The sequence below is a fragment of the Aspergillus pseudotamarii genome (genome assembly GCF_009193445.1).
Source record: "Aspergillus pseudotamarii strain CBS 117625 unplaced genomic scaffold BDV38scaffold_17, whole genome shotgun sequence".
In the NCBI taxonomy this organism is placed as follows: Eukaryota; Fungi; Ascomycota; class Eurotiomycetes; order Eurotiales; family Aspergillaceae; genus Aspergillus; species Aspergillus pseudotamarii.
The window spans coordinates 332,589-350,452 of NW_022475031.1; the positions used below are offsets into that span (position 1 = coordinate 332,589).

General features: G+C 50.3%; 7 protein-coding genes across 7 annotated transcripts; 2 read left to right on the forward strand and 5 right to left on the reverse strand.

Annotated features, from left to right (window-relative positions):
- Positions 1–10: 10 nt before the first annotated feature.
- On the forward strand, positions 11–2,000 carry BDV38DRAFT_291594 (FAD-binding oxidoreductase; the record flags this gene model as incomplete). Its single annotated transcript, XM_032061779.1, has 5 exons — positions 11–584; positions 636–739; positions 802–1,147; positions 1,203–1,438; positions 1,496–2,000. Exons 1-5 carry the CDS (start codon positions 294–296, stop codon positions 1,998–2,000), a joined length of 1,482 nt encoding a protein of 493 aa, XP_031915268.1. The 5' UTR covers positions 11–293.
- A 152-nt stretch (positions 2,001–2,152) lies between these two features.
- BDV38DRAFT_242995 (carbohydrate esterase family 5 protein) lies at positions 2,153–3,488 on the reverse strand. The gene is made up of 2 exons (XM_032054169.1): positions 2,662–3,488; positions 2,153–2,584 (listed from the first exon to the last, which is right to left on the reverse strand). The coding sequence occupies exons 1-2, from the start codon at positions 3,289–3,291 to the stop codon at positions 2,234–2,236; spliced, it is 981 nt and encodes a 326-aa protein (XP_031915269.1). The 5' UTR covers positions 3,292–3,488; the 3' UTR covers positions 2,153–2,233.
- A 2,467-nt stretch (positions 3,489–5,955) lies between these two features.
- Positions 5,956–7,527, reverse strand: BDV38DRAFT_281372 (U4/U6 small nuclear ribonucleoprotein PRP4; the record flags this gene model as incomplete). The annotated part of the gene is made up of 4 exons (XM_032059528.1): positions 5,956–6,324; positions 6,384–6,679; positions 6,793–7,052; positions 7,193–7,527. 4 exons carry the CDS (start codon positions 7,525–7,527, stop codon positions 5,956–5,958), a joined length of 1,260 nt encoding a protein of 419 aa, XP_031915270.1.
- Positions 7,528–8,049: 522 nt separating this feature from the next.
- Positions 8,050–8,552, reverse strand: BDV38DRAFT_281373 (uncharacterized protein; the record flags this gene model as incomplete). The annotated part of the gene is made up of 3 exons (XM_032059529.1): positions 8,050–8,260; positions 8,317–8,345; positions 8,397–8,552. 3 exons carry the CDS (start codon positions 8,550–8,552, stop codon positions 8,050–8,052), a joined length of 396 nt encoding a protein of 131 aa, XP_031915271.1.
- A 124-nt stretch (positions 8,553–8,676) lies between these two features.
- Positions 8,677–9,232, reverse strand: BDV38DRAFT_243003 (uncharacterized protein). The gene has a single exon (XM_032054170.1). The coding sequence runs from the start codon at positions 9,053–9,055 to the stop codon at positions 8,834–8,836; it is 222 nt and encodes a 73-aa protein (XP_031915272.1). The 5' UTR covers positions 9,056–9,232; the 3' UTR covers positions 8,677–8,833.
- Positions 9,233–11,437: 2,205 nt separating this feature from the next.
- On the forward strand, positions 11,438–12,681 carry BDV38DRAFT_281374 (lytic polysaccharide monooxygenase auxiliary activity family 9 protein; the record flags this gene model as incomplete). Its single annotated transcript, XM_032059530.1, has 3 exons — positions 11,438–11,615; positions 11,683–12,383; positions 12,442–12,681. The coding sequence occupies 3 exons, from the start codon at positions 11,438–11,440 to the stop codon at positions 12,679–12,681; spliced, it is 1,119 nt and encodes a 372-aa protein (XP_031915273.1).
- A 450-nt stretch (positions 12,682–13,131) lies between these two features.
- BDV38DRAFT_54947 (DUF3433 domain-containing protein) lies at positions 13,132–17,390 on the reverse strand. Its single transcript, XM_032063533.1, has 3 exons — positions 17,029–17,390; positions 15,111–16,961; positions 13,132–15,057 (listed from the first exon to the last, which is right to left on the reverse strand). The coding sequence occupies exons 1-3, from the start codon at positions 17,087–17,089 to the stop codon at positions 13,217–13,219; spliced, it is 3,753 nt and encodes a 1,250-aa protein (XP_031915274.1). The 5' UTR covers positions 17,090–17,390; the 3' UTR covers positions 13,132–13,216.
- Positions 17,391–17,864: the final 474 nt, after the last annotated feature.

A 17,864-nucleotide genomic window follows, 5' to 3' on the forward strand; every position in this document is an offset into this window, starting at 1 on the left:
AACGGCGCCCTTTGGCAATCTCAGGAACGCGCACATGGGCACTGCCGATGTTCTCCACCATGAAGAATGTTCTCCCTTCTACCCTCTCTAACTTCTATTCCTCCCTGAATTGCGCGGTGCGTCATGACTCGGCCCGGACGGAGTCTCCAGTAACGGTCATTTCTCCAGCCGACGGCTCCTGAATCATGTATCCACCTTGGCTCGATATTGAACCGGCCTTTTTAATCCTTCGCTTCCCCCGACCGGAACTACAGTTCAGTTCGATCAACTGAGCAGAGCTCTTTCCTGTCACCATGCGCGTCGGTTCTATTATTCTGCCCCTGGCGGGTTCTCTCTTGGCCGAGGCCTCGTCGGTTTCCGGCGGTTGTAGTGCCCTCAAGGGACAGGTCAACAGTGCCCTCTTCTACCCGGACAGCGCCGTTTACGAGTATGAAGCGCAGAATTTCTGGTCCAACACGGAAATCATGAGCCCCGGGTGTGTTTTCCGCCCGCAATCGAGCGCTCAATTGGGCGAGGGAGTGAAGGCATTGGTCGCTGCCAATGCCCAGTTCGCGGTGCGCGGCGGTGGTCATATGGGTATTCGGGTACGTGGGAAACCTTTCCAGAATGAATAAGGTAGTCCTAACCCATTCTAGGGGTCAAATAATATCGACAATGGTGTGCTCATTGTTATGTCTAACCTGACCACCTTGGAATTGTCCAGCGATCAGTCGATCGTGTCGGTCGGCCCATCTCACAGGTGAGAATCCCCAGGTCACCGTGAGGGGGAATACTTAACTAAGATTAATTGCGTGAGTCTAGATGGGAGGACGTCTACGCGTACCTCGCCGACTATGGCCTCGCCGCGGCGGGTGGCCGTCTGGGTCCCGTCGGTGTCCCCGGATTGCTTTTGGCCGGTGGTGTCAACTTCTATGGTAACCAGGTTGGCTGGTCTTGCAACACCGTCGTCAACTACGAGATCGTCCTGGCCGACGGTTCCGTCGTGCAAGCTAACAAGACGAACTATCCCGATCTGTTCTGGGCCCTGAAGGGAGGCAGCAGCAACTTCGGTCTGGTCACTCGCTTTGATTTGGAGACTATCAAGTCGCCCAAGGTCTGGGCTGGTACCCACACTGTGTCCTCGGAATATGTAGACCAATTCCTGGAGGTATGTTACGTTTGCAGCATCCCAAACTGCTAAATATCGTTCTAACGAACCGTAGGCTGCGGCTACCTATGCATCCAACATCTCGGACCCCAAGACTCACATTGTGCCGGCGCTGGTTCCCGGTGACGACCTCCTGGCTTCTGTCATCCTCTTCTACGACAGTGAGGACACCAGCTATCCTGAGATCTTCAAGCCCTTCACCGATATCCCCGCCGTGAGCAGCACCCTGGACTTCAAGACCGTGTCGGAGTTCGCTGCCGAGACTGGAGCCATGGTCGTCCCTCACATCAAGTACGTTTTAATACCTACAGTTGTCCAAGGAATAATTAAGTGACTAACATTCTCTAGCGATGTGTTTGTCGCTGGCACTGTCGTCGGTACCACCTACGCCGAGCTGCTTCAGGGCATCAGCATCATCAACACCACTTTCTTCGAGCACTTGCCCAAGCTTTACGACCAAATCCCCGCTGCCAACATCTCCACCATCCAGCTGGACTGGCAACCCATCGGTGCCGACTGGATGAAGGCCTCGGAGGAGAAGGGTGGCAACGCTCTCGGACTGGACTCATCCAAGATCTACCTCTGCTATGCCGAGGTTGTCGAATGGATCGGCTCCAGCTACGACGACATTGTCGCTCAGTGGGTGGAGGAAACCACCTATGCGATCAACAATGCCACCCAGAAGGCCGGCCTTTATGACGCATTCAACTACATGGGCGATGCTGCCGGGTTCCAGTCCGTCTTCCCCGGATACGGCGAGGAGAACGTCTCCAAGCTACAGACCATTGCCAAGAAATACGACCCCAACCAGGTCTTCCAGACTCTGATGCCCGGCGGCTTCAAGATCTACTAATCAATTTCTTCTTGTACAGTATAGTATATAGTTCAAGACCGGTGTCCTTACAAGGTCCTTTAATATACATACAATAATATTCATTGATGTTTCATTCACAAATATATTAGATTCTCCAAGAGACTTATTTGCCTGCCATTCATCGTAAGACCAGCGTCCAGCGCTCCGATCCATTCATCCCTTGCAAAACGAATGAGATTATAATGAATGACACAAGACCCTTAGCTCGAACCCTACAGGCCAGCAGCTTGGACCAAGAATTGAGCAGCCTCTTGGGCATTGGAACCGTAAGACAGATGAGCCATGAAGTTCATACCGTTCTGGCAAACGGGGTCCCCAGAAGCACAGTACTCCTTCACCTTGGAGGAGGCGAGCTGGCCAACACCCTGTGTCTTGAACGGGTCACCGAACAAAACAGCACCGGAGATGGCATCGGCGCCGACCTTGCTGGCAGCGTTGTGCACGACCATAGCTCCCTGGGAGTATCCACCCAAAACGACCTTGGTGTTCGGGCACTGCTTCTTAGCCTGCTGGATGAGCTCGGCCATCTTAGGTCCGCCCGATGCTCCCATCATGGCGTTTCCCTGGATTTTTTTTTCTCCGTTAGTATCTGTCTGTCTTGCTTATTTGTGATATTGGGAGAAGGTATGACATGACATACAGCTGCATCGGCAGGGTAATCAACACCCTGCACGGTGACCTTGTTTCCAGTCAAAGAGGCCAGCTGATTGGCGACGGGGGGTCCAACGACCGATCCCATGTTTCCCATTTCACTTGTTCCGCGGGCGAAAATGAAGGTCAGTTCCTGACAGCCCGAATTCTGGGTCACTCCGTTCTCTGTAATCGAAGCACGTTTAGTTAATCCGGGTAAGCCGCCAGAAGAAGAACCGCCTAGCAAACTGCTCAGGTCGGGAATGTTACCAGTGCTGGATCCAAGGCCGGGGATACCGCTGCCGGATGAAGAAGAGCCGCCGAGACCGGGGATGAGGGAGGAAAGGCTGCCGAGGCCACTGCTGGTGGAAGAGCCACCGAGTCCCGGGATGAGAGAGGAAAGACTTCCAAGTCCGCTGCCGGTGGAGGAGCCACCGAGTCCCGGGAGGCTGCTACCAGAGGAAGAACCCAGGCCAGGGAATAGAGAAGCGAAGCTACCCAGGCCGCTGTCGGTGGAAGAGCCGGAGGAGCTACCGAGGCCAGGAAGGGAGCCCAATCCTGGGAACTGACGGCTTTCAACCGTCTTCGTCGGGGCAGCGAGGGCACCGCCAACAAGAGCGAGGGCCGCGATAGCCTTCATCTTTGCTTTATTTCGGAGATTAACGATTCAAAGAATGACAAGAGCACAGCTCTGTTAACGAATGACGGTTGATGGAAGAGAACGGTAGAGAAAGAATGGATCGGATCCGCTGGGATGGACGAGACAAAACCCTGAAGATACGGACGAGGATGAGGGTTTTTATACCCCTTTTCCCATACTATTCCAGCATCGCGACAGGGATAAGGTTTTGATGCCTTGGCTACATGGATATAGTGCTCCTCCGTATTCGGGGGAGGATCTATGGTTAAGACAGTGGGTCCGGTTTCATCCTTCTGAGGGTTTTGGCATCGGTCGTTGTTAGTGTTAAACTATCTTTAACCTAGTACCCCAGGGGCATTCGAGACGCACTGCGCGTTCAACGGTCAATTCCCCCGATGATATCTGCCCTGAATTTGCCCATCTCCGGCTGGAGTGCTTTACCATTGTATATACCTGATTCATGAATCAATGTGGCATTGCTCGCACAATTCGCATCTTGTGTATGCTATGCATAGGAGAAACTGCTCGGGATTTGTCTACCGAATCCAGAATGCCGATCTAACTCGAACCATACCAAGAACAATGTTAGTGGTGCGTGAATCAGGGAACAGTTCCTGGAAGGATGAACGGTGCGTGGTTATCGGCCGATCAATCTCACGCTAAATTCGAAGGAGCCTTGCAGGCTTGTCTCAGAGTGCGACAGGCCCTACTCCGGGCTCAGCCGCGGGCTCAAATGATGCTAATCGGCGATGTGAGGTATCACTGGGTCAATAACTCTGTGACTGACTCGATACAAATATAGCACATGGTTCTTGCAGCTGATTGCTCCAACCGCTGTCAAGTGTTTGCGGTAGATTAACTGGTTCAGGGATTGGTGTGGAGTTAAGGCTTAGTTAGGGCTTTAGTCGCGATCACTCAAAAATCAGGCATGGCATCAATTCCCAAAACGGGTGATTTCTCCGCGTAGTTAATCAATCTTCCGAGATATTCCCGGTAGGCTTAACCCCATCGTCTGTCTTACCACAAAGGCCGGGACCATTTGTTGGGTTGTTCTTTCGATCGACATGAGATCCGAGTGATGTTGGGGAGTCGGTCGAACGGGTTTTTTTGCCTTGGTAAGGCGCAACCTATCTCCTCTACCTTGCACTCTCTAGAGAACTACTCTCGATTTGTATTATATAATGTTGCATGAAATAACTAGTACTATCGCACTGCATTTAGCCTAATTGATTCTCACACTGTGAGCCCTACAATACATCAATAATCTCTCTGCCTAAACACCTCCTGACTCAGCCCCTTCATCATAATACATGGTCATTATGACCATCATGACTAACTTCTACCTCACACGGTCGATGTCTTGGCTTCTGATCGACATGACATTCATCAACTAGCCTATTTCGGTCATGCTCCGGAGTATACATGTTTCAGAGCAATGCTAAGTTTTCAGCAACGCTGATTGCCCCTAAATGCCGAATTGCAATGACGAAAAGCCTGCAACCAAGCAGCAATGAGCCGAGGATGAGAGATTCTACCAATAGGGAAAACTACGGGAACATGACTCTACTGGGCTGGATCTGATACAGCAGTTTTAATCTTATTTGAGTTAAGGCTAGAAAATTCTCAAGTCTCAGGTCAACAATGGACGTAGATCTATTGCGTTTCATGGGCAGCTCCACCTTCAGCTCAATCTGTACAGCCTTGCCGTCACATCAACAGTGCCTTATGTTAAGGGGATCTGCGGGTAGTGTCCTCGGTAGTATATTGCGGTTGTTATACTGTATATATCCGAGGAAGACTCTTTGCCATCTCCGAAGGAGGATGGCTGCAGTCTCTCCAATTGCAGAAAAGTGGTCATGACATTGAGTTGCCTACATGGCAGTGCTACATCGTATAAGATGTTCGAAGAGCCCAAATCCTTCAGGTCATTCTGTCAACCTCTAACAATATGAGCTTTGATCAACTACGTTGAGACATCTGTTTACGACCGCCTTGAAATTTGACTCTTCGACTGTTCCAGACATTCTATGTGACAGGTCCAGTCCTTCCGCGTTTCAATCCATGCTGATATGCTGTCCTAACAGAGCGCTGGTATAACGATGCATTGATAAGTCATCCAGACAGACGTCATAGGTGGAGTATTCGACTCTGCTCCACTGCGATGTTGATGAAACAATCAAAAGCTTAATTGACCCGGGATTTGAAGGGAGTAAAGAATGGTCCTTCATATTTAAAGTATGTGGTCGTTGAACAATTGCCGAGGTTTACATAGCGTCCGGTCACTATCGCACTGTCGCGTGGACAGTCAAGCTTATTGTATGCAACTTAGTCTGCTTCAGCCGTCAAATGTTTTATGTACCCAGCAGCGTCATAAGGCCTTAACTATTCATGCTTATCAAGTCCAAAGTTCTCCTTTAAACAAATTGACTGGTCGTGACCAAGTTTGATTGAAAGCCGGCAGAGCCGACCCCCAGCAGATAGGGTAACAGAAGACACTACCCTAGGAGCTACTCTTAAGCAAATGAACAGGAACAGCTCTAATAGCAGAGCTTGAATTCATTGATTTAATATTAGTATGTCACTAGTGACCAGAATATAATGTCGTTGACATCCCCAATACGGTTTTATGATCTGCGCAGATGAACGGGTGAAAATATGCACATCTCAACTCTCGGTCTTATTTCCCAGTTTCAGTCCCTTCATCATCCATTCATCATAGAGGAGTTCCAGAGCGGTTGGTCTGTCATCGGGATTCCACTGCAAGGCCCGTCGGAGCCATCGTAAAAAGCCTTCCTTGTCCTCGCCCTTGATATTGACGGCCAAACCTTCAAGTGTCTTGTCTGGTATCGGGGTCAATCCCTTCCAGTTACCTGCGTTGTCCCAAAATACAGAACTAAGGTGACTTCGTTGACGGAACGCAGGTGGTGGAGAGCCTAAAAGTGCAACCAATTCTGCAAGATGGAAGCGGTCATCAAATACCCCATCTGGGTTCCTTCCATCAACAAGAGTAAAGGGGCTAACGATATCCCATGCCTTTTGTAATGAGGATTAGCACAATCGGGGTAACTGTTATATAAGTGCAATTTACTTACAACCATGCCAACATTCCAGATGTCTACCTTGTAGTCCCAGCTCGACCTGAGAATAACCTCAGGTGCTCTGTAGTGGTTTGGCATGATATCTTCACTATGTTGCTGGTCGCCAAATCGAGCTTCGCCAAAATCACTCAGAAGAGGCAATCCGTCTCCAGGAGGGAAACGCGATGATGTATAAATTGTCCGGTCGTGAAGGACCTTCCTTGCTGATTGTGTCTTCACTTCCTGTTCTTCGAAGTCGGAAAGCGCCTTTGGCATCGGCGTAGGAAGAAGTAAATTTTTCAGTTGAATATCTAGATGTAAGTCAGCTCAGTTTCCAAAGTCCAGAGAGAGTGGTGCATGCCTGTATGGATTACATGAGCTATAGAATGCAAGAAATCCAATACGACAAGCAATTGCCGTATACAAGGCTTCAGATCCTCGAGCGACATTGCTCGCCCAGGTATCCATCTTATCAGATCGCTTGCACTGATTCCTAGGGGCTCATGGACAAGGCAGATATGCTGGCCATGAGGGCCTGCGATCGTAAAATGATGGAGCAGTTTGCGGATGAATCTCTTTCCTGGGTGATCAGACTCCACTGAGTTGATACGATGGTAGATGTCCAGTTCGTGGTTTCTTTCCCTGTCCTTCACGAAGATCTTTAGAGCAATGTATTTGGACTCACTATGTGCGGTGCTTGTTAGAATACCCAAAAATAAAAAAATAAAAATAAAAATAAAAAAAAAAGTAGAATAGAATAGAATAGAATAGAATAGAATAAAATAAAATAAAATAAAATACCCGATCGAATCGGTTGCACCTACACCAAGTCACGACCGAACCAAACCGTTGACGTGACACCATACCCCAGCTTGGCAAGTACTTGATATCTGTTATCGAGCACTTCTCCTATTTGGGTCGGATAGTACTTCTCGGGCTGATAAGTTGGTAACGTCTCCTCCTCGATCTTCAGGGATGTATCAAGCAAGCCGAAGCCAGCAGGCGAAAATACCCTTGGTTCAGATGTCCACTGGGATGAAGACATAACCGTTCGGCGTTGCTTGCGTAGAGCACTACGGGACGACAGGAAGATAATTGAAGACAGTGAGCGCGTCAAGGCAAGCCTGTTGAAAGTAGCGAAACATAAAGTCCGGTGCATCATGGGCACTGGTTCAGACCAACGTCGTGGAATTCAGAGGAGAGTGACAGATAAAAGAGACAAGATATTAGACGTTCATCATTGTCCGGCGTAGTATCCATGCAGCTCCCCTAGCTCCCGGCGCCAAGGTCGTATATGCTATTGGTGGTCGCTTCGTTAGTCTCTTTTGGCCTCAGGCATTAAGACTCCGCCAAGATCAAAAGCACTAAACGGTCCTTTGCAGTGTTTGCACCCATGACGGCCAATGCCCATGGCGCCACGTGATCATCCCATCCCCCCTTTTGTTTTATCTTCCCCAGAAGAACGATTATAGTTATATATTATATTCTCCAGAGGTTCTTTTGTGGAACATTGTATGTCTTACTGAGTGGATGACACTGGGTCTGTGATTTTAAGTTATCCAGATGATGACTAGGTGACCAAGCCAGCAAGCGCTACGCCAAAGGTACAGTACATACTATCAAAACTCAATACTCTGCCATTTAGTTCTCATAGCTGCTTTACCAACGAATTCGATATATATTAGCTAGAAATGTAGCCTGGGATATTAGCCTGTGCAATCTTTTCGGCATATCCTCCCTCCCTCCCAGCACGAGAGGCGAAAAACTTGAAAGTGCCATCGAGATGTACGTGCAGCGAGCCAATCCGGGTGCCTGAGTTCGTTTGCAACCCCACTGTTATGACTTTTTCTTTATCATCCCTATCTTTGGACGATTCGTGAGCCCTAGAACCCCTACAAGCAAATATCAGCAACTATTCTGTGCCTATGGTTATCAAATGTCCGCATACTGAATGTCTGCAACAGTGACCCGTGGGTCCTACTAAAGAAATCAGTATCGCTAAGGTTTATATCTCCTAGACGGACTTACGGCTCTCTCGACTGCATTACAGACTGTGTCCGTCGCCTGCGACCATGTAGGGCCATCAGAGCCGTTGCTGGCTACAAGCTCCTCAAGCGGAGAACCAGCGTATCGAATAAGTGTGGCAGAGGCGCTCTGGAACCCTCTAACAACGTTGCGGCTCATGGTAGGAGTAGCGTTGGAAACCTCAGAGTGGTAACGCTTCGAATCGAGAAAATGATATTCGCAAACCAGACAGATTTAGATTTTGAAATGGGAAAAATCATCAGAACAGGAGCACAATCGGCCTTTATATACGTAGTGGCAGCAACCCATCTACGCGCTCGTCGCAACTCTTTTTGTTGTCGCCATGCGGGCGCTTCAATAAACTTAACTTTCGACAACCAATGAAACATGTGACAGCCATTCAATAGGTGATCATATTGGCGCTATCAGCATCTAGAATACTAAGCATAAGGCGGGGCAAGCAAGAACGTTGGCGGGGGCACGACTCCTGCCGCACAGGCCGTCGCAAAACATACAGAGACAACGTTTCTTCTATGTACATACAATATTTGGCGCTGAGTTGGTTGGATAGTTATTTCTTCGTACCGCCTTCCCTTCTTCGAAGTCATGCCTAGTCCGTATAATGCACTGGATATGTAACGCCAACTTTGGACCTGGTCCATAGGTAAAATGACCCTGGCCCAAAACACGCCGGCTTTTGTCAGTCGAGAAAGTTCATCTAGTGCTTGCGACTACTCCATTTTGCAAAGAGATTCCCCAAAAGTTAAATAGTCCCATCATGCTCTTCGGATCCGTACAGCGCACATCTATACCAAGATAATTGTGTTTGGGTAGTCAAGATACTCTATGCTAGGGTTTATTCTAGCCTCCCCGATCTAGTCTCTATACTTGAATGATCTTTTGATCGCAGGCTGCACCACCCCGTTCATCGGATGATATGTCATTTAACTAGAAGAGATCTAGTTGAACTAGCACGTCATATCTAGGTATAAGTAAATTCACCAAGTTCTTTCGGGCTTGCCAAGGGGGACTTACACTCAAGAATTATTCGGCAAAACGATCCAGCCGCTGGCCTCCTGGGGAAATTCTTGCTCACAATATGTAGATATGCTAGCCATTTTAAGATCTATACCTCTCACTCCTCTCGCTATCGAGCCGTCATTCAAAAGTTGATATGCAGCGGCCGGAGGATACCAGCTTGGAGCCATGGAGCGCCGCTTACGTATCTGTACGGAAATGCTTGAGACCGTATAGAATGATTTATCGCCCTTCTTCAATGATGAGAAATTTTAAGAACTATCCAAGTCTGAAGAAGATCTTGTGGCTATGCAAAAGCACCTTATGTTGTCTTGTCGCTCTGATCATGTGGCATGCACTATACTTGGAAACCATGGGCTACCTGCTGTTCTCAAACTCTAGCATAGACTACTGACTGAGTCGAGAAGAATGTATAATCTCTTATAAATAAACCTGTGGACATAAAGATATTCGAGTCCTGGCTGGAGGACCCGGTCAGCTGACTATCTCCTACCCCAAGGAGGATGCATATAATTATCTCCGACCGTTATATATCAACGATTCTGATCCCTCCCTGCCGTCATCAAGTGAGTCGTCACGGTTAGTGGTCGCGATCTAAATTACCCATCCTTTGTGGCTGAAAATAACCCCCCTTATTCATATATTTCTCTGACTGCCAAGTGTCAGCGATATGAGCGCCTACTGAGGACATTCTGACACCATGCGAGATTACCGGCGTCTAATCTTCTGTCAGAAAGTTCGGTTATGGTTTATCCTGGTTGCTTATAAGGAATAGGATTAAAGTAATTAATTCCCCGAGGCGACCCGATATGATACTGTGATGACTCAATGTTGCAGAGGGCAGTTCCAGTGGTAAAAATAGAGCATGGGGAAGTTTGTTCTGCCATGTTCTTTGTGATCCTGGACCCCAATGCTGGGGAAGGATCTCTTTGTTCATGCATATATTAAAGTGCGACGACTGTATGTTCACAGCAGCAGCCAAGAAAGTGGGATAAATCCCGAAAGATTCCCATTCCAAACCCGACTGGATCTGTACCTGAACCAAAGCCCTGATTCCAACGTTGGGTAAGACTGGCGAGCCAATCAGATTGAGATGTTTTAGCGGACGAGAGTGGAAGCCAAGACTCTATCCGAATGCAACATGGCCCTAGCTGTGATCCACTACACGGCACTCACTGTCGTCACACTGCCTGGGTGCGCATGGAATAATGCCATTATTGTGTATGCTATCTTTGGTGACAGTGCACAAGCACAGAGGCAAACAATAGACAGTCCTTCCACTATGGTACACAGGTGATCGAGCATGTTTGCCGGTTCAATTCCCGCACAAAACCTGCTTCATGCATGTTAGACAGATCCAGTGGGAGTTGACTCAGTGTGAAACGGACTCATTTAACAGGGCAGACAACCACTGGATGGCCCTGCATTCATTAGCCCTCACCGGTGCCTGTCTGTCAGCGAACATTCTCCACCGTCAATTTCCACCGAATCCAACAGCGACAAAGAACACGCGAACGCCACCACTGCTCTGAAACAGCCAAGAAAGACCCTCGGGGGCGGATTACCCGACGGCATTTCAGCGAATCTGGACTTCGATCGGACCCGTCGGCGTTCAAGGGTTGGTTGATTTGATCTCCGCTGCTAATCTCTCGGTAAGCGCCGAGCAATCTAATTGATCGACTGGACTCATGGATGGCTTGCTTTAATTCTATTAAGGGTTCAATTGCGCTTTTCGGTTAGTGGAGAGGGTTCCGCCAGTGTGTTGGTCGTCTTTGTGCAGAGTCTTGGAGATGGAATCTCTTTATATACCCTCACCGTCATCTCTTTCCGTGCCTGGCACTTCTTGCTTTTTCATTCTTCAAGTCATTCCTTTCTTTATAGTCATTCTTTTCTAGCATACCTGCTTGAGGCAGGTTCTCACTTATTCATTCCTTACATTTCAAACGTCATTCAACTATCAATCTGTGATTGAATCCTTACCTTCCGTTCCGTCTATCCAGCTCAAGATGTTCCGATCAGCCCTGTTTCTTCTCCTCGCTCCCTTGGCGCTCAGCCACACAACCTTCACCACCCTGTACGTGGACGAAGTTAACCAAGGCGATGGCACCTGTGTCCGCATGAACCGCGATGCCAACACCGTCACATACCCCATCGAGCCCTTGTCCAGCAAGGATATTGCCTGCGGTATGGACTTGTATTGCCGATGACTACCTTCCCGATAAAAGTCAACTAACACAACCCGGACTAATAGGCAAGGATGGTGAAAAAGCCGTCTCCCGGGTGTGCCCCGCGAAAGCCAACTCCCTCCTGACCTTCGAATTCCGCGCATGGGCCGACGGCGCCCAGCCGGGTTCCATCGACGTCAGCCACAAGGGTCCCTGCGCCGTGTACATGAAGAAGGTCGACGATGCGACAGCCGATAACAACGCTGCCGGCGATGGATGGTTCAAGATCTGGCACACGGGCTACGATGAGAGCACCGAGAAGTGGTGCACGGAGAAGCTGATCGACAATAACGGACTCCTGTCTGTGCGGGTCCCCTCGGATATCGAACAAGGATATTACTTGGTGAGAACGGAGTTGTTGGCGCTGCATGCTGCCTCGGATGCCCCGCCCGATCCCCAGTTCTATGTCAACTGTGCCCAGATCTTTGTGCAGGGTGGGGGGAGTGCGAAGCCCGAGACGGTTAGCATTGGCGAGGGGTATTACTCGTTGGATAGCCCTGGCGTGAAGTACAATATCTATGAGAAGCCCCTGCAGCTGCCGTATCCGATCCCGGGGCCGGTTGTCTATGAGAGCAAAGGTGTTGAGGAGCGGTCGGTGTGTCCGGCCCAGAAGAGGGCGGCGGCTGCTCAGAACAAGGGTCTCAAGCCGGCCGGTTGTATCCTGCAGCGTGATAACTGGTGTGGGTTTGAGGTTCCTGACTATAGTGATGAGAACGGTTGCTGGGCTGTATGTTCTTCCTTCTCCGATGACGGATTTTCATGGACAATGCTAACTCGTTGCCTAGTCATCCAAGAAGTGCTGGGATCAAAGTGACGTCTGCTACAAGACCGCTCTTCCCACGGGTATCTCTGCTTGCGACATCTGGATGACCAAGTGCAATGGTATCGACGAGGCCTGCAACAGCGGCGATTTCAACGGACCCCCGAACAAGGGCAAGGTGCTTACACCGGAACCGAAGAAGCTTGCGGGATCGACCCAGGTCTTCAAGAGGGATGAGAGGAAGTACAAGAAGTGGACCGCATGATCGAAGCATGAATTATGGAGTAGCAGGCGTAGTGATGGACATGAGGCCTTTTGACGCATTGTTGCAAGATAGCACAGGATAGAGCATTTGTTTAGCTGGACTACGGAATCACATTGATTATCTTGTACCACAACGTTTTCTTCAAGGTGAAAGGTTTAAGTTCTCGATTCCACCACTTGTTATATAGCCCTCATCCCAAAGAACCATGGCTGTGCCGCCCATGCCGTTTGTGCTGATTCTTTGTAGAAGTCCAAGTACTGGAACCGTGGGTGATACCGTTGTATAAAAGTTGACTGAGGGTAGATGGGGGTCTTGAAACTCCCCCCAGGCGTTAGTCGATAGTGTACGACAACATACGGAGAACATCCTTGGTCTTTCAATTCGTTATGTCAAATTATGTGGTCCATATAATATCATGCTATATGTACAAAAGTCCCCCACACGCAATACATAACGTCACATACAAAGAGCGTCAAAAACCTGTCTAACCAAAACCCAAGGACGCCGTGCTATAATACAGGTAGGTCATATCACATTACTCATGATTTCGTTGCGCCCCGGTATCATCATTGTCAATAGGCCGAAGCTCGATCGCATCGGGCTGCTTCGCGGGATCCAAGGCGCCCGGATCAGTAACGACAGTCGGCTTATCCCCTTGCACCAGCGGCTCTTCGTCCACAGCAAACCGCCACTGCGCGTCCGATCCCGGAAACATACGGAATGCATAGCGTTTGTTTAATCGCTCCAGGTAATCCCGGCGCTGGAGGCTGGTCCATGAATACGTCCCTCGGAAATCGCTCAGCATCCGACTGTTTGCAATCCAAGGAATCACGGATCCAATGGATCGCGGAATCCGTGGCCCTTTGAACCGACCCCGTCGCGTCCCAAACACGACCAACACGACCAGCGTGTCCAGCGCGATGATAGACAGCGCGATGGTCAATGATGGGACAGACGGGACCATAGTCCAAGTACTGTAGTAGACAGTAGCATTGGTGGCAGTGTACGGTTGCTCCAGCGGCTCAAGGTAGGTCGGTCCCCACAGAGAGAAGTAGGTGCTGTACACCCACTGGTAGACCGTCTCCGACATAGTAATTAGGTCTTCAGGATCAAGCGACGAAACCCTATTCTCCCTTTGCTTATACAAGCGAGCAACCAGGAAGCCCGCCCAGTCATACGACGACACGGCAGGCCCTTGTTGCTCCTCGTCGACAAAGCTTTGAGGAATGGAGGCGAACACCTTGTTAAATTGGCCCAGGCTCACCGTGGCATTCTCATACATGGGGCCAGAGGTAATCGCAGTGTTTGGTACAGGGTTATAGTCCTGGATCTGACCCTTTTGGTCGAAAAGAATGGAAAAGTTCTGCATCTGGACTTGCGGTTCACAGTGCAAAGCGATCGTGTTGTTCTCGGTTATGGCGGACTCCCCTGTGTAATTCCATCGCCCAAGTACCAGCACCGTGAATGTTTGGCATTGGTCCATGTCCTCGAGGGCGGCAGGAGAAAGGAAGTGAATAGAGAGGGGGATCTTCTCGTTCTTTTGCTGGAACATGCCCACCGTGCACTGTCGGCTCTGATTCTGAAACGGTTGGTACTGCCAATATAATGCCCCCGTCGTGTCATTCTTCTTCAGGTGCTCGGAAATCGACAGTTCCTGGCATTCGAAGTCAGCTCCAATGCCGAGGGTCGTAGCCTCGTACGAGGCAGTTACATTCCGCTTGGTGTTTTTCAGCGGCACGAATGAATAATCCGGACTGGTCCACGGGATCATGGGCACCCCACTGGTGATACTGGTCTGAATCAGGTCATACTCGGTAAAATCCGCGGCAAAGTCGGTTTGCTTGAAAATGGAATTGCTGTAGTTCGCCTGGATGACATCGGTTGAGAACCCAGACGTGGTGAGCTGTTGTGTAAAAAGGCCACCCGCAACCACCGTGAGAACCGTGTTAACCACGCAGGCCAAGGACACCAAGCCCAGCAAGAGATGACGGTCCCGGATGGTTTTCAAAAGCACCAGCCATGGGGTCTGAGATGCGTAGTTCATCGACAATGAGGCCCTCGCCTTTGCCTGTCCGCGTTGCAGATGGACCCACGGCTCCAGGATGCTGATATTTCGCTGGATAGAATTGCAGAGCGCGCCGACAGCAGAGGCGACCACAGAAGGGAGGAAGGATAGGATGACCTGGAAGAAACTAGAATCCGACTGGGTAAGATGTTGGAAACTACCCTCATGGGCGAGAGAGGCGATGACCAAAGCCATGATAGCGATGACCGCGACGAGAAGGAGAAACTCCAGGATAAAAATCGGAATCACCAGAAAGTGCGGCCTCGGGTCAACACGCGTGCGAATTCGGTCCCTCAAGCCAGTCGAGGAATCTGTTCTCGTCAGCGGAATCAATCGAACCGTCCAGGGCGAGCCGAGTACTTACCTTGACTCTCACCGTCCACGGAGACCAGTTCCACGCGTCTTCCCATTGGTCCTTCCTGCCAGTAGAGTCGGAAATTTCGCAGAAGCATCCGCAGCTGTCGAGTCGAAAGCTGATGGTAATCGGACTGGGCATTACCGAGAATATTCGACGGGGAGAACAAATCTGTCACCATGCTACACATCGCCCCAATGGAGCCCGGGTCGCTTTGAAGGATGTTCGGGCGACGCTGGTAGAAATACAATAAAGCAAGAGCCACGAGGGTGCTCGAGAAGAGAATGGCCTCCGACAAGGTCGCTGCGAACGAAACGACGGCAATGGTAACTTGGTGTGCGAAGCGGACGGCAGAGACGGTCGTTGGAGGTATATCCGGATTAAACAAACGCCCCATGGTCAGCACAAAGGCTTGAATGACCACTCGCTTCGTTTTTTCTTCGAACTCCCCTTGCTGCATGACTGTCGCGGTATCCAGGACGGGCATGGGTTCCAAGTCATCCATGTCTTGGCTGATGACCGGAAGCTCGGTCACGGTGAGGTCGCCCATTGTATCGTTATACTGCATGAAGATTATATCACTGGTGTATGGTGCGCGGTGAGAGAGGAGGCCCTGGAACTCGTCGACATTGAATTCCTGGCCGGTTAGATTGGCGGTGGTGTTGGCAATAACACGCACCGACGTGATGGAGCTATTCGCATGCATGCAGACCTCCGCCGTGGCTTTACGGTACTCGATATCGCAGGCGAACATGGTTGCCGACGAAGTATACTGGGAGCCCAGGGAGCTGATCGCGTCGGCAGGGGCCGTCGTTGCATTGACGGATAACAGAACGCCGTACAGATCGAACGGGTCACAACCACGGGGACGGAATGCTTTTCGCACCTCGCCCGAGTCAAAGGTATCGGTCGTCCACACGGGCTCCCAGTAACGCACTTGAAGAAAGTCTGTCTCCGGGTAGAAAATGCTATCGTATTGAAAGTCCAACGAGCAATCCTGGTTCGTCCCGTTCACCAGGGGCAACCCAGTCACGTTCCACGAAAGGACCGGGTGTTCCACATCGGTTTGGTTGATCGTCACTGGTAACGCATCATTTGCCGCCAAGTCGTGACAGGATAATTGCGACCAATATATGGTTTGGTTGATTTTCCACAAGGTGCTTTCTCGTCGGTCATTTGTAGGAATTTGCACGGGCGGCACGGCAAAGTCGGGGGATCGTGATTTCTGCAGACTATTGGTGCTGGAGGCAATGGCCGAATTTACAGAATCGAAACTGCTCCGTTCCTGGGCGGCGATCCAATTGGCCTGCGTGCGCAGGTCTACCAGCTCCGGCCAAGTCTTCATCTGTTCGTTGGAGATCACGGTGACCTCGCGCAGTTCCAGAAGCGTACTCTGCAGGGCAGGGAGAAACATGCGAATGAGGACGGTCACAATCGATACCAATAGGGCCACCCAGTGACCGCGTTTGGCTGAGAGAAACGGCGTAACGAAGGTTTGACCGAAGTTGTAGTTGATAAAGAGCACGGACGCCGGAACGCCCTCCGGTCGGGCCAGCTGGAAATACGGCTCGAGACGGAGAACATCGAAGTCGACGAGAGACCATAGGGTAACAAGTATGAGAGCGACAATAATCGGGATATAGTTGTAGGCAAACGATTGGAGGCTGGACACTTCCTCCGTTGCTTCCAGAAAGACCAGACCCCCGTACCACATCGTATAGCGTCGCAAACCCTCCAATATCAGCAACATCAAAAACATCAAACATGCGAGGAAGGTGAGGTAGATCGGGCGCAGGGTGAAGGGACGCCACCCTTTCGGTTGCGAGAGCGATCCATGACGAGCAGTAAAGAATTGGGATCCTATCCATGATACGCACGCCGTTAGCGGGACACGGGCGCTCATAGCCTATCCGGGGAACTTCCTTACTACTTGTGTTAATGTGCGACCACAGCGCTTGCAGCTTCCTCTTCTTCAAATCCCAGGACATGCTTGACCAGCACGTCCCATGGGAAATACGGCGGAGTCAGAGAGTACAGCAAACAACGTTCGCATCGTCCACGGAAGTCAACGGAATTGGATATGGGCGGTACAGAGCAGGATGATCCTCCCGGGGTGGTTCCTGATATCGGGGAAGAAATCCGGCATGACGGGGGACTGGATTAGACCATGCGGAAGGAGGGAAGAACCAGCAAGATTCGAACGATAAAGAATGGAATGGGCGAAGCGAGAGCAGGAGAGAAACGATCGTGGACCAGGGGGGGTGGGGAGAAGGGGGAAGGGGGCAACTGGGAAGGAAGATCTGGTGGGACGGGAAGAAAGCAGTGAGCAGGATGACAAGACGCAGAACGAACGATGTTGACGACGACGGGATGGGGGATGAAGATCAACGGGGCCACCTGATTGGAAGTCCCATTTCGTCGGCATCTCTTTGTGGCTTAGCCCCCTTCCTCGCCGCTTTAACCCCGTAGTCCTCCAGTCTCCTCCGCAGTACATACAACGCACTCGGTACAGTACGGTCACATCCTGGATTGAAAAGCAGTTGCGATGCCCATGGAGTCAGATTTGGTTGCATCGTACGACTGGTGTGGGATTCAACGAGATACACAATCATGAGTGAGTACTACTATGCCCTCCTAAGTTCCGTTTCGCGTCACCCCTGCCTGTAGATATATAGATTCACACCAAGAACTGGAATGACATGTACTTTCGGTTGCACCACCGACCTGTGTAATTTGGAATTATACCTTTTCCAATACACTGCG